This window comes from Hippopotamus amphibius, chromosome 1 (assembly GCF_030028045.1).
Source record: "Hippopotamus amphibius kiboko isolate mHipAmp2 chromosome 1, mHipAmp2.hap2, whole genome shotgun sequence".
Lineage (NCBI taxonomy): Eukaryota > Metazoa > Chordata > Mammalia > Artiodactyla > Hippopotamidae > Hippopotamus > Hippopotamus amphibius.
Window position 1 is genome coordinate 170,066,087 of NC_080186.1, and position 13,338 is coordinate 170,079,424.

Genomic DNA, 13,338 nt, shown 5'->3' on the forward strand with positions numbered 1-13,338 from the left:
CAATCAGTTCCAAATAATAACAACTTACAATTGCTTTCCAATCAATTTTGGTGCAAATTTTAGAGTTCTTGTGTGAAGATAGAAAATCAAAGTGTAGAACAGTATGTACACTATCCTACATTTTGTGTATAAAGAATGAAAAAAATAAATGTGTCTTTTCTGCTTATGAAACTTTAGAAAAACATGGACACAAACATACATACACCTAAAATGGTGGTCACGTGCGGCTGAGGGCAGATCTGGCTGGATAGAGAATGAGACTGATAGCTGTAGACATTTAACATTTTTGTTTGATTTTGGAACTATGCAAATATATTACCTATTTATAAAATGAAATATTTAAAATACGCCTTCATAAGAGCTTCTCGTATAGATTTTCATTTTTTCTTACATTTCTTTAATGAGATTATATTTTTCTACAAACTGGGCATCATTGATTCAGTTTGAGAAAGAATGATATATGAAATTAAATGACATTTTTCCTGTGTTTTATAAATTGCAATATTATAATTGTAAAATTCATTTTATATTTATAATTTTCATATTTATTTTTGTGTCTCTGAGCCATCTACCAAACCACACTAAAAGCCGTTTCTCACCTGTTCTTGGTTCAGTTTGATCACAAAGCTAATGAGATCGAAGAGGAATACTTCCCCCAGATTGTAAATTACTGACTAAAAAAACTGCTCATTTTAGTCACCTATGAAGGCTAGTACTTAAAACATACTGATACAAATATCATGCCCATAATCCCTTATTAACTTTTCCAGCCTGTGTAGCAAGCATGTTTTGGTGAGTATGACCGTTAAAAAATACATCAAATAGGACTAAAAGGAAACAACACACATTTTTCAATGTTTTTGAAAAAGAATATTGTTATACCTGTGTTTTATTATAAATAACCAGGTTCTGTCATATTTTATCTTCTTGCCAGCAAATGAAGGACATTGTTTCATAAAGCTTCTAAAATGTACATGAATATTTAATTAAATCATATTTCCTTGAGAAAATAAAGTTCATTCGCATTTATAGCAGACAGTTGTGAGGAGTAGATAATTGTCATAAGACCAGGGTAGCCAGTACCGGTTGCTTGTGGAACAAAACTCCTCAATTTTTAAAACTTTTTTTAAAAAATAAACATACAATCATAAGTGTTCATTTACTTTAAAAATTCTAAAGATGAAGAAAATTATTGTCTATATATTTAAGTCCTTGTATAAATTACAAAACTCAAGTTTATGTTACAGAGTCCCTTCCCCATAGGAAGCATAAAGCACTTTTGTGGTACCTTTCGCCAGTAAATATTCATATCACGTTGAATTTGTCAAACGAAAGAAAAGTCAATATTGCATCTTTAAGCCCCCAGAGAACATTCTTCTAAGCTGTCTCTCATGATGAATGAGCTTCAAAAGTCATTTGATTGCCACGATTAACTCAATCTCAAATAAAGATATATAAAAGTAATATACCTATTGACTTCAGTAGAAATCTGAAATATCAGTGAACTGCAGACTCTTCTTGTTTGAGGTCAACAAACTCCCTTTGGAAGACAACCAAGAGTAGTTTAAGACCAGGACAACAAAATAAAATTATAACAATAATAATTATAATAAAAATAACAATAACAAAATAAAAATAACAACAACCAAATATGAGGTAAACTCCCCTTTAAAAAGGCAATATGCGTTGCCTGGACTGTCAGGAGAGAGTTCGATTGTACCTGACACCCAAATGTTTTTCCAACCACAGTTCAGCCAGTTGCACGGTTGAGGCAAAAGTACTTGCCTTGGATCCTAAGCACATCTTATACTGCTTAGGGTCCAAGTTAGGGTCACAATGAACTGGATGGAAAATATGCACCACTCCTACTTCTTGACTTCTGAAGGGCCTTAAGCCAGATAGAATAACTTTATTGTAGAGATCTACATCTTCCAGTCCCCAGCCTTGTATTGAGGTATCAAATCCACCTGCACCCAGAAGATCACTTTTATAAATACAGGTAATTCCATATCCATAGTCTCTCCAAAATCCAGTCTTCTTTGAGAAGACAAAATCATCATCAGTGGGAGGACTTCCCCCATTGGTTACCTTTGGATCATACTGGCTAAAGATGATGGGGTAGTACACCTGTTGTCCCTGAATTGCATTGTCTCTACATCGTTGGAGAAAGTCTCCTCTGAAGATCAAGTCAACATCACAAAATAGCAGCAAAGTATCATTGTCAAACTGGGAAGATCCTATTTCAAGACCAAGACCTCTGGAAAACTCCCCCTTCATGGGGAGCAGGGTCATTTCTGCTTTAGGGTACTTGTTTTGATATTCTTGTATCAGCTCAATATGCTTGTTGGAATCTTGGCCAGAATCCTTACTGAAAAGGATGATGACCAGCTTTACATTCTGCTTTGGGATAAGACAAGTGTTTTCAAAGTTCTCCATGAATCTCAAGAAAATGTCATACCTTCCAATGAGAGGGACGAGAATGTGTATTTTCTTTTCATCGTGCCCTCCCATTTCTTTGGCACCTTGAAAAGAAGACAATATCTTTAAAGAATTAGATATAAAGGAAAATGACTGAGTGTCACTGTTAATACTCTCTACAAGACTGCTGACATCTAGCTCTTCAGTTTCTCTGAAGAAAGGCTTGCTGAACAACTGCTGAAGATAGGCATGACGTCTTACTGGTACAGTCAGCTTCCTCCCCTTGTGTCTTTTGTATAAGAGGAGTAAATCCAAAATGTACTCCACCCCATGCATGGGATCAACCCTGCGATAGCCATACTGAATTTCCTTGAAGTCAATGAGCCGTCCTCTACTCTTGGCATTCTCATTGATCATCTCCATCACCTGTAGGACAGTGTCATCCAGCGCTGTTCTCAGGATGCTGCTGACGCTCTGTCGCGGAGGCTGGTTCTCAGATGCGGAGTAAAGGAGTTTCCCTGTTAGGAACTCCCATTCTATCACTTCATCTCTCTCCCGAGGCTGAAAGTGGTTGAAAGAAGGCATCACTCCCAGCTGCTCGTCCTCTTTGCTCACTTCGCTGTTACTGAGCTTGCTCATCAGAGCGCTCTCCCGGTGGAGCTGGATGGTGCGGTAGCGAAGTTCAGAAATTTTGCGGCTGAGCATGTAATTATGAAGCCTGTATTGGTAGGCAGGCCTTTTGTTTGGATGAAGTGTTATGGCTGCATGGATTTTGCTGTTGTGAAGGTCTTGGATATAACCCTTCCGATTGTGTTCATAATTTTCATGGAATAGTTGCTGCATCTGAAAAGTAGAAGGAAATCAAGATGTCAGAATAATTTTAAAATTTGAAAGAAAACCAGAATTGACTAAATCCATAACCCCATAATGAATCATTGTGAGGGTGAGGCAGAGTGGGTAGAGCATGGATTTTCCAAAATAGGGGTTCACTCTGAGGTGTAAACCCAATGTCCTGTTTCTCGGAATGGTAATGGCAGCCCCGGAGGAGACCTACATTTTATTTAGCATCCTGATATACCAGCTTTACAGAATAAGTTCTTGGTACGGTAAGGTGGAACAGAAACTATATTGATCTACACTGTCTATTTAAGGGATCATACTCAAAATTAGACATGCCTGACATCCTAATAAGCTAGAAAGGCTCTCTGCTAATCTAGAAAAAGCTCACAACCTCAGGCAGAAATAAAAATGAGATTACACCTCAAACTGCCAGCTGACTCTTCAGCCAGTCAATAAAGACACCTCTATCACACCCATTCGAGATAAGTACCAATGGAGGAAGAGAGGAGGTGGAGGAAGAGGAGGAGGAGAGCCAGCAGCTGGAGCAGCATGACATGTCTGCAAATACATTCATTAACAGGAGGAAAGTAATAGTGCAAAGTCAAGAATAGATATCCAAAGCAGGAAAATCATAGACAAAATTAAAAAATCAAGAAAGATACACTACCCCCTTTCCTCTCAAAACGAACTCAAGGAAGAGATAAATGAGCTAAAGAAGATAAATAAAACCACTGACAGTCACATTACAAGAAGCATAAAAAGAGATTCGTGGAAACATAGAAAGGGGATTTGAGAAAATATATCAAAATAATAGAAGTTTAAAAGATAGGTTAAAAGTTTGGGCATATATATCTATATGCATACATATATATAAATGTATGTATTTGATATATATTTAAAAGTTTGGATAAAAGTATGGAGATATATATATACACACACACATACAATAAATAAAATTTTGTTAAAATTTGGATATATAATGAATACATCTCGATATATATTTAAGGAATACAAATATACACATAAAATATGTCTGAGGGACATACACACACACAAACACACACACACACACACACACACACACACAATCTATGTGCAATCAGGCCAAGAGGAAAAAAAATCAAAATAAACAAATAAAACCCAATTTGGCTGTAAGTCAAAAAAGAATGCATCTTGCCACAACCTTCTCTATAGCAACAGTCAATGATGAAAAGAATAGAGCATAGCCCAGGAAGACCCCAAGGAAGCAAATTAATGATTCATAATATACTCAACCAACCTAGAGCACAAGTTTTGCTGTGAAAAATAAACAGCTCCTAATACATACAAACTTGTGGCATATTTGTGGTGATAAATTCTCTGACATCACTCCAATCTAGAGGTGGGGTCTATGTCCCTAACTTTTCTTTTTTTTTAAATAAAAATTATTGTATTTTACTTTTTAAAATTTTTTTTAGAATTTTCAAAGTACACACACACACACACACATATATATATTTAAGCGCTTTACTGGAATATAATTGCTGTACACTGTTGCACTAGCTTTTGAGGTACACCAAAGTGAATCAGCTGTATTTATACACATATCCCCATATCCCTTCCCTCCCGCAACTCCCCCCCACCCACCCCGTCCCGGCCCTCCAAGGCATTACCCATCATCGAATTGATCTCCTTTTGTTATACAGCAATTTCCCACTAGCTATCTATTTTATACTTGGTAGTATATATATGTCTATGCTACTCTCTCACTTCCGCCCAGCTTCCCCTTCACCCCTCACCCCCCCCAACCCCGTGTCCTCCAGTCCATTCTCTGCATCTGCATGCTATTCTTGTCTAGTCACGGGGTTCATCAGTACCATTTTTTTTTTTTAAGATTCCACATATATGAGGTAGCATACATTTGTTTTTCTCTTTCTGGCTTACTTCACTCTGTATGACAGATTCTAGGTCTATCCACCTCATTACATATAGCTCCATTTCATTCCTTTTTATGGCTGAGTAATATTCCATTGTATATATATGCCACATCTTCTTTAGCCATTCATTTGTTGATGGGCATTTAGGTTGCTTCCATGTCCTGGCTATTGTAAATAGTGCTGCAATGAACATTACAGTACATGTTTCTTTTTGGATTATGGTTTTCTCTGAGTATATGCCCAGTAGTGGGATTACTGGATCATATGGTAGTTCTATTTTTAGTTTTTTATGTTATGACTTTAATAAACTACAGTAGAAGTGACACGCTGTCATTTTTTAGACTTGTTGAACTCCACTCTATGGAAGCCACTAAGTAAAAAGTTTGAGTTAGTTAGACTCCTTGTTGCTAGCCAGGACCTTCAGTAAAATGTGGCATAGCAGATATGCTCTTGTTCAAATCTCAGCATCAGGAAGGAAGATGTCAACATCGCTCTTAAACATATTAAGGAAGTTCATTTCTATTTCTCGTTTGCTAAAATTTTTATCATGAATGAATTTTGAAGCTGACCAAATATTTTTTCCTACATCCATTGAGAAGATTATGTGATGCTTTTTTTCTGTTAACATGGTGAATGGCATTCATTCATTTTCTAACATTAAGCCATCTTTGTATTTCTTGAATAAACCCAAAATGATCTTCATATATCATCCTCTTTATATATAGCTGGAATATATTTGCAAATATTTTGGTTAGGATTTACTGCGAGAATCCAATTCTCCCCAATTTGATATCCCCAAATTGATATATAGATTCAAGGCAATTCCAATATAAAACCCACCATTTTAAAAAAGAATATGTTGCTGCTGATATTAACAGGTTGATTCTAAAATTTATATAGAAATGAAATCAAGGATATTCAAGATAATCTTTAAAAAAAGATACATTACAGATCAAAAGTTACAGAAATTTAGATAGTATGATACTGGTACAAGGATAAATAAAAAAGAGGACCAAAATAGTCCATAAACAAACCTACACATGACATATGATTTATGACTTATGACAAATATGATAGTGGAGACTGGAGGAAGGGTGGCCTTTTCCATAAATGTATATTCATATGGAAAAATGTAAAAGCTGACCCCTACATCGCACAATAAAAAATATCCATCCCAGATGAATTGTTGATATAAAAATGAAAGGTTAATTTTTTTTCCCCTAAAAGTTAACACTAGAAAATATCTGCATGTCTTTTGGTTAGGTGAATTTTCTTAAATAGGAAACAAGATACTAATCATAAAAATAGATTGGTAAATTGGACTACATTAAAATTAAGAATTCTATTTCTCATAAACACCATTAAGAAATTATAAAAGGTAAACTACAGAGTGTGAGAATATAGTTTTAATAGACCGTACCAAAAAGGACTAATACCCAGAATATATAATGAATTTGTAAAAATTAATGGGGGAGGACAAACTCAGTTTAAAAATGGGAAAAAATTTTTGAATGGGCACTTCACAAAAGAGATAACATAAAAGTCTGATAAACATACACAAAAACCTTCTCTAGCTTATTCATCATCAGGGTAATACAATTTAAAGTCATAATGTGATATTAATCTACAAAAATGGTTAATGACTGATAATGCATTGTCAAAGTAGGAGATGTGGAACTCTCATACACAGCTGGTGAGAATGTAACTTGGTTCAAACACTGTGGAAAACTGTGTTGACTAAAATGACCATATACATTCCCTGTGACTCAGTAATTCTACATAGATATATGCCCAGTACAAATACACAATACATATATCTAAAAAATATACATGTATATATACATACATTTTCATAGGGACATTATTCATAATACCCCCCAAACTGAAAGCAACCCTAATGTACACCAAAAGTAGAATAGATAAATATAATGGAAAACAATACGTCAATTAAAATAAATAAAATACTACTACTCACAACAACAGGGACAAATCTCACAAGTCACAAACAAGTGAAAGAAACCACATACAAAAGAATACAAAATTGTTACTCTTTGCAGATGACTTGATAGTATATATAGGAAACTCTAAAGATTCTACCAGAAAACTGCTAGCACTACTCGATGAATTTAGTAAAGTAGCAGGATACAAAATTAATGTACAGAAATCTCTTGCATTCCTATACACTAACAACGAAAGAGCAAAAAGAGAAAGTAAGGAAACAATCCAATTTACCATTGCAACCAAAAGAATAAAATACCTAGGAATAAATCTGCCTAAGGAGGCAAAACTCCTGTATGCAGAAAATTATGAAATTGATGAAAGAACTCAAAGACGATACAAACAGATGGAGGGACATACCATGTTCTTGGACTGGAATAATCAACATTGTGAAAATGACTATACTACCCAAAGCAATTTACAGATTCAATGCAATCCCTATCAAATTACCAACAGCATTTTTCACAGAACTAGAACAAAAAATCTTATGATTTGTATGGAAACACAAAAGGCCCCGAATAGCCAAAGCAATCTTGAGAAGTAAAGACAGAGTTGGTGGAATCAGCCGCCCTCACTTCAAACTATACTACAAGGCTACAGTGATCAAGATTATGGTACTTGCACAAAAACAGAAATATGGATCAATGGAACAGAATAGAGAGCCCAGAGGTAAATCCAAGCACATATGGACACCTTATCTTTGACAAAGGAGGCAAGAATATATAATGGAAAAAAGACAGCCTCTTCAGTAAGTGGTGCTGGGAAAACCGGACAGCTACATGTAAAAGAATGAAATTAGAACACTTCCTAACACCATACACAAAAATAAACTCAAAATGGATTAAAGACCTACATGTAAGGCCAGACACTATAAAACTCCTAGAGGAAAACATAGGCAGAACACTCTGTGACATACATCAAAGCAGGATCCTTTTTGACCCACCTCCTAGAATCATGGAAATAAAATCTAGAATAAACAAATGGGACCTCATGAAACTTAAAAGCTTTTGCATAGTGAAAGAAACCATAAAGAAGACAAGAAGACAACCCTCAGAATGGGAGAAAATACCTGCCAACGAAGCAACGGACAAAGGATTAACTTCCAAAATATACAAGCAGCTCATGCAACTTAATTTGTGGAAGACCTAAATAGCCATTTCTCCAAAGAAGACATACAGATGGCCAACAAACACATGAAAAGTTACTCAACATCACTAATCATTAGAGAAATGCAAGTCAAAGCCACAATGAGGTATCACCTCACACCAGTCAGAATGGCCATCATCAAAAAAATCTAGAAACAATAAATGCTAGAGAGGGTGTGGAGAAAAGGGAACTCTCCTGCACTGTTGGTGGGAATGTAAATTGCTACAGCAACTATGGAGAAAAGTATGAAGTTTCCTTAAAAAACTAAAAATGGAACTACCATATGACCCAGAAATCCCACTACTGGGCATATACCCTGAGAAAATCATAATCCCAAAAGAAACATGTACCACAATGTTCGTTGCAGCACTATTTACAATAGCCAGGACATGGAAGCAACCTAAATGCCCATCAACAGATGAATGGATAAAGAAGATGTGGTACATATATACAATGGAATATTACTCAGCCATAAAAAGGAATGAAATGGAGCTATATGTAATGAGGTGGATAGACCTAGAGACTGTCATAGAAAGTAAGACAGAAAGAGAAAAACAAATATTGTATGCTAACTCATATATATGGAATCTAAAAAAATGGTACTGATGAACCCAGTGACAGGGCAAGAATAAAAATGCAGATGTAGAGAACCGACTTGAGGACATGGTGGGGGGGGTGAAGGGAAAGCTGGGACGAAGAGATAGTAGCACTGACATATATACACTACCAAATGCAAAATAGGTAGCTAGTGGGAAGTTACAGCATAACACAGGGAGATCAACTCGATGATGGGTGATGACTTAGAGGGCTGGGATAGGGAGGGTGGGAGCGAGTCACGGGAGGGAGGGGATATGGGGATATTTGTATAAATACAGCTGATTCACTTTGGTGTACAGCAGAAACTGGCACAACAGTGTAAAGCAATTATATTCCAATAAAGAGCCTTAAAAATACATTTTATATGATTTTATTCATATGAAATTCAGAAACAGGTGAAGCTAACATATGCTGTTAGCTGTAAGAACAGTGAACAAAAATCAAGAAAGCAGGCAGGGAGCTCTGGAGTGCTGGTAATGTTCTATTTGTTGATCTAGGTGATGGTTACAATATACATTTAATTTGTGAACATTCATTGAACTGTTACTTAAGATATTTTGTTATACTCCAATTAATAAATGACTGTCTTTTTAAAATATGCATGTACATGCATGTGGAGTTAGGTAGGCTTTTCTGATATGCATGTGTATAAATGTGTGTGGTTATGTGGGGAGAGAGAGAGAGAATACGAATATCAGAGAAGTTTTCCTAGAGAAGGTGACCTAAAAAGTATAAGACCAATACCATGGTAGATGCTTTACCTCCAGTATTTCACCTGGTTCTTATTCTATACTCACAGATTTTCAAATCAACATCATCTGACCTTGAGGAATATAAGAGTAGATATTTCGAGATGGATTTTGGACTTGATTCAAGACATAGTAGTTCATCTAATATTTTTTTTCTAAAAACACATGCCAATTTTTATTTGAAATTTTGATGTTCAAGTAAATACATATAAGTTGGCTGTTATATCTCCATTTTTGGTTTGTTTGCTTGTTTGTTTGTTTGTTATTTTACCTGAAATTGCTTCACTGGATTTTTGAAATTTTCCATGGATTTTTTTTTTGGTATGCAAGAAGATAAAAAAAATTCTAATGGCATATAGAATACTAATTATACCACCTCAAAAAGTATTGGCTCTCTGAAACTATTCTTTCTTAAGGCCTGCTTTACATGACGAAGAAAAGGGAACATGCTAAATTAAATAGGAAATATTGCTCAGAGGCGAACTGTTAAATTGCAGATTTATCTAGCTCCTTGAGTGACACTGCACAACTTGATAAAGGTGACATTTGTTACAGGACAAAAGTGATTAATACTGCACAACTTGATAAAGGTGACATTTGTTATAGAATAAAAAATATCTTAGTATTAAAATGTTTAAATACTTGCACCACTTACATATTACAACTCAAGTTGCCTATATAGTGCTTATTTTTCTAGTGTATTCCTTTGCAGAAACATTACAAACAGACAGAGTCAGTGAGGGGGGCAATCTTTAAAAATAGCACCTTCATACATACTCTAGGTAGTGTGGTAATGATTAGAACATCTTGAATTCATGTCATATTTTCCATTAAGAAGCATAAAGTATATCCAAATTTTCTATGTTTGTATGTAGGGAGGACCAAGCTATGCAGGACAGATAGGAGAGTGAGATTAGCCAGATCTGAACTTGAGCACTGGCTCCACCATTTCTAAGCCATTTCCTAGCCAATCTGTCTAAATCTCAGTCTTCTAATCTGTAAAAGAGAAAATGCCAACCACCTCAATGTATACGCAAATGTTGCTCTATAAGAAAACACACACACACACTGCTTAGCATTGTGTCTGGTATATAGAAAGCACTCAAAACAAGGATTTGCCAGCTTCCTTCTGAGATTGCTCTTTTTAGCTAGGAGTTTTCAGAGGATGAGAGCAGCACCATCTAGGCTTCCTTCCTCTTTGTTCACTTCTGGAAATGCCTGAGAACTGTTATAATTTGGCCACATACACTCAGTGCTTCAATGTATCTAACATGCCACTGAGGCACCTTATCCTAACAAAAGTCCTCAATACTTTATTACAAGAAAGATAAATTATTGTGGGGGTGTCAGGAAAACACGGTTCAAGGGCATTAAGTGATTTAACCAAGGGGCTACTAGAGTAATGAGGCTATGACTAAAACTAGAATAAGCAGTACCTTTTGCTACTTATCACACTAAATTTTTAATGTAGCAAAACTGCTTTAAGAAAAAGTGTAAAATACACTTTTAAAATTATATTAGCTTCTTTGAAATAATTCAGGGCTTCCTTTCCTTTACAGAATTTTCAATTGCTTTCATGGTACCTCCAGAGCCTTATACTAAAAGGGAAAATCATTTCACACTAACAAAATCACAGAAGCAACTGACATCAAAATGTCCTGACTGACCTCAGTGTTTTTTAAGTGTATCACCCAAAATCTCACCCTGTGAGAAGGAAATTATTTGAGAAGTTATAGAAAACTCTATTATAAAAATCAGAGAGTGGAAGAATAAATGCCAAGATACAGCTATATGTTATTATCAATCTACTACATTAAATTTCCATTTCTCTTAGATTTATTAATAATGATAACATAGCATAGATAATTTCCTGAAGGATCATAGCTATGTAAATAAAGGACTTCATCTCAACAATTAAAATCTTGAAAGAAATACTAAGGAGTCAGTGGCAAACAGGGACAAGGTAACCTTTGGAGCACTGCAACGCTTGTAAAAGGAGCAAAAGGCCAAGCAGAGCATTATCAGTTGCAAAAGGGTTCAAGGACAGTAGACCTCAGAATTAACCAGGAAAAATATACTGCCTGACAGTGCAGGCCTTAAAACCTATTCTATGTATACAGCTGTGGGTGCAGGAACTAAGGTGACCTGGCTGGCAGAACAAGCCCCTGCTCAAGTATTTTGTTTCAGAGAAGTAGAAGATAAGTAGAAGAGACAGAGCTACAGAAAGTAAAGGATTAAACAGTGAACCATGCCTTCATGAAGCAGGTTTAATCTGAGGCAGCAGAGCGCCCAATGCCTTTTCTTTGTGAAAATCAGCAAGCTTAGAACTATAACAAACATCTCTGCCAAAATACATCTATGGTGAAGGGCTTGTCCAGGAAAAAGCAATTTTTCCAGAGATAAGTATGTTTTCTAAAAAAGGGATATAGAACACCACTAACACAAAGTTTCTGCAAGACAAAAGGACCAGATGAAAAACAGCCTCACCCCCCCCCACCCCGCCAAAAAAAAGCAGCCATGAAACTGAAGAAAACCTTAAGCGACTGTTCTAAAAAACATAAGCAGCATTTTCTTCTCTCTTGGAAAACAACAAAGTAGAAATATAAGATCTCAGGGATGTGATGGTAGAGATGAAATGTCAGTTCACAGAACTAAGAAATAAAGAATACAAAATAAACTATCACAGACATGAAAACAAAATTATAAGGAAAATAAGAAATACACACTGTGGAAGGCTCAGTAAAGGATAGAAAAGATAGAAATTAAGAAAGCTAAAAAATGGAGTAAAAATAAAGAGTTATGATGGTTTAGAGAGAAACAATTCAGGACTTAGAAAAATACTTGATATAGAGTAGAGTAACTGCTATTAATAAGAGTTATAATAAGAGTAAGCTGTTATTATTGTAGTTGTTACTTGTTTTTACTATTATTATTAATGTATTGAATAAATGAGTAAATGAGAATGGCCTTGATTAAGTTTTCCTTAGAAAATAATTCAAATAGGCTCAGTACAGCCATCATTTAACTTCAGATCATCATCTAAAAACTAAAAGACTGAATTGTCTTCATGAGGTGTCTGTTGAAATGAAGGGGAAACAAGAGGCCATGCCATTATTGGAAAAAAAACATTATTTGTGTTTTTTATTAAGAAAATAAGTTATTTTAATTTTTCTCTATGAAGGAGAAAATTCCCTTAATTTATTTATATAAAGAAGTTATTTCAATATATTGCAAGTTTGTTTGTTCCCATTATGTCACTTCATTCTTCCTAAAAAGGAGCATCTAACTTAGAAAATTCTCTTTGAATCTCTTCCTGTACATAAGATTAAGGAGGATTTGGGAAAAGAAGGTATTCTTGTTCAAGGAAGTATAGACTCTATAAATTAGGATAATTTATGAAGGTGAACAAGGAAATAATAAATCATTAAAGAGAGGTAAAATATAATGGCGACTATGTACCTAAGGGTTGGGTAATTTGCCTTGCAAATATTTAAACCCATTTTACTCTCTATGATATAGTTATGCAATTCTACATAACTAAATGGAGAGTCTTACTGCCCTTAATGCACATGCCTAATGATCTGTCTTTTATTTTATAAGACCAGTAAATATAAAGGTTCTGAGCAAAACTGTAAATTTTCAAATCAATGCTATTATTATCCCTCAATTATTAT

The 13,338-nt window shown here is 35.1% G+C and overlaps 1 protein-coding gene across 1 annotated transcript in view; it reads right to left on the bottom strand.

The window, feature by feature from the left end:
- Positions 1 to 849: 849 nt before the first annotated feature.
- Positions 850 to 13,338, bottom strand: part of CHSY3 (chondroitin sulfate synthase 3) — a 264,209-nt gene continuing 251,720 nt past the window's right edge. The window contains exon 3 of the mRNA XM_057735948.1: positions 850 to 3,261. Coding sequence (XP_057591931.1) covers positions 1,699 to 3,261 — 1,563 coding nt within the window. The 3' untranslated portion in view covers positions 850 to 1,698. The remainder of the gene's footprint in view (positions 3,262 to 13,338) is intronic.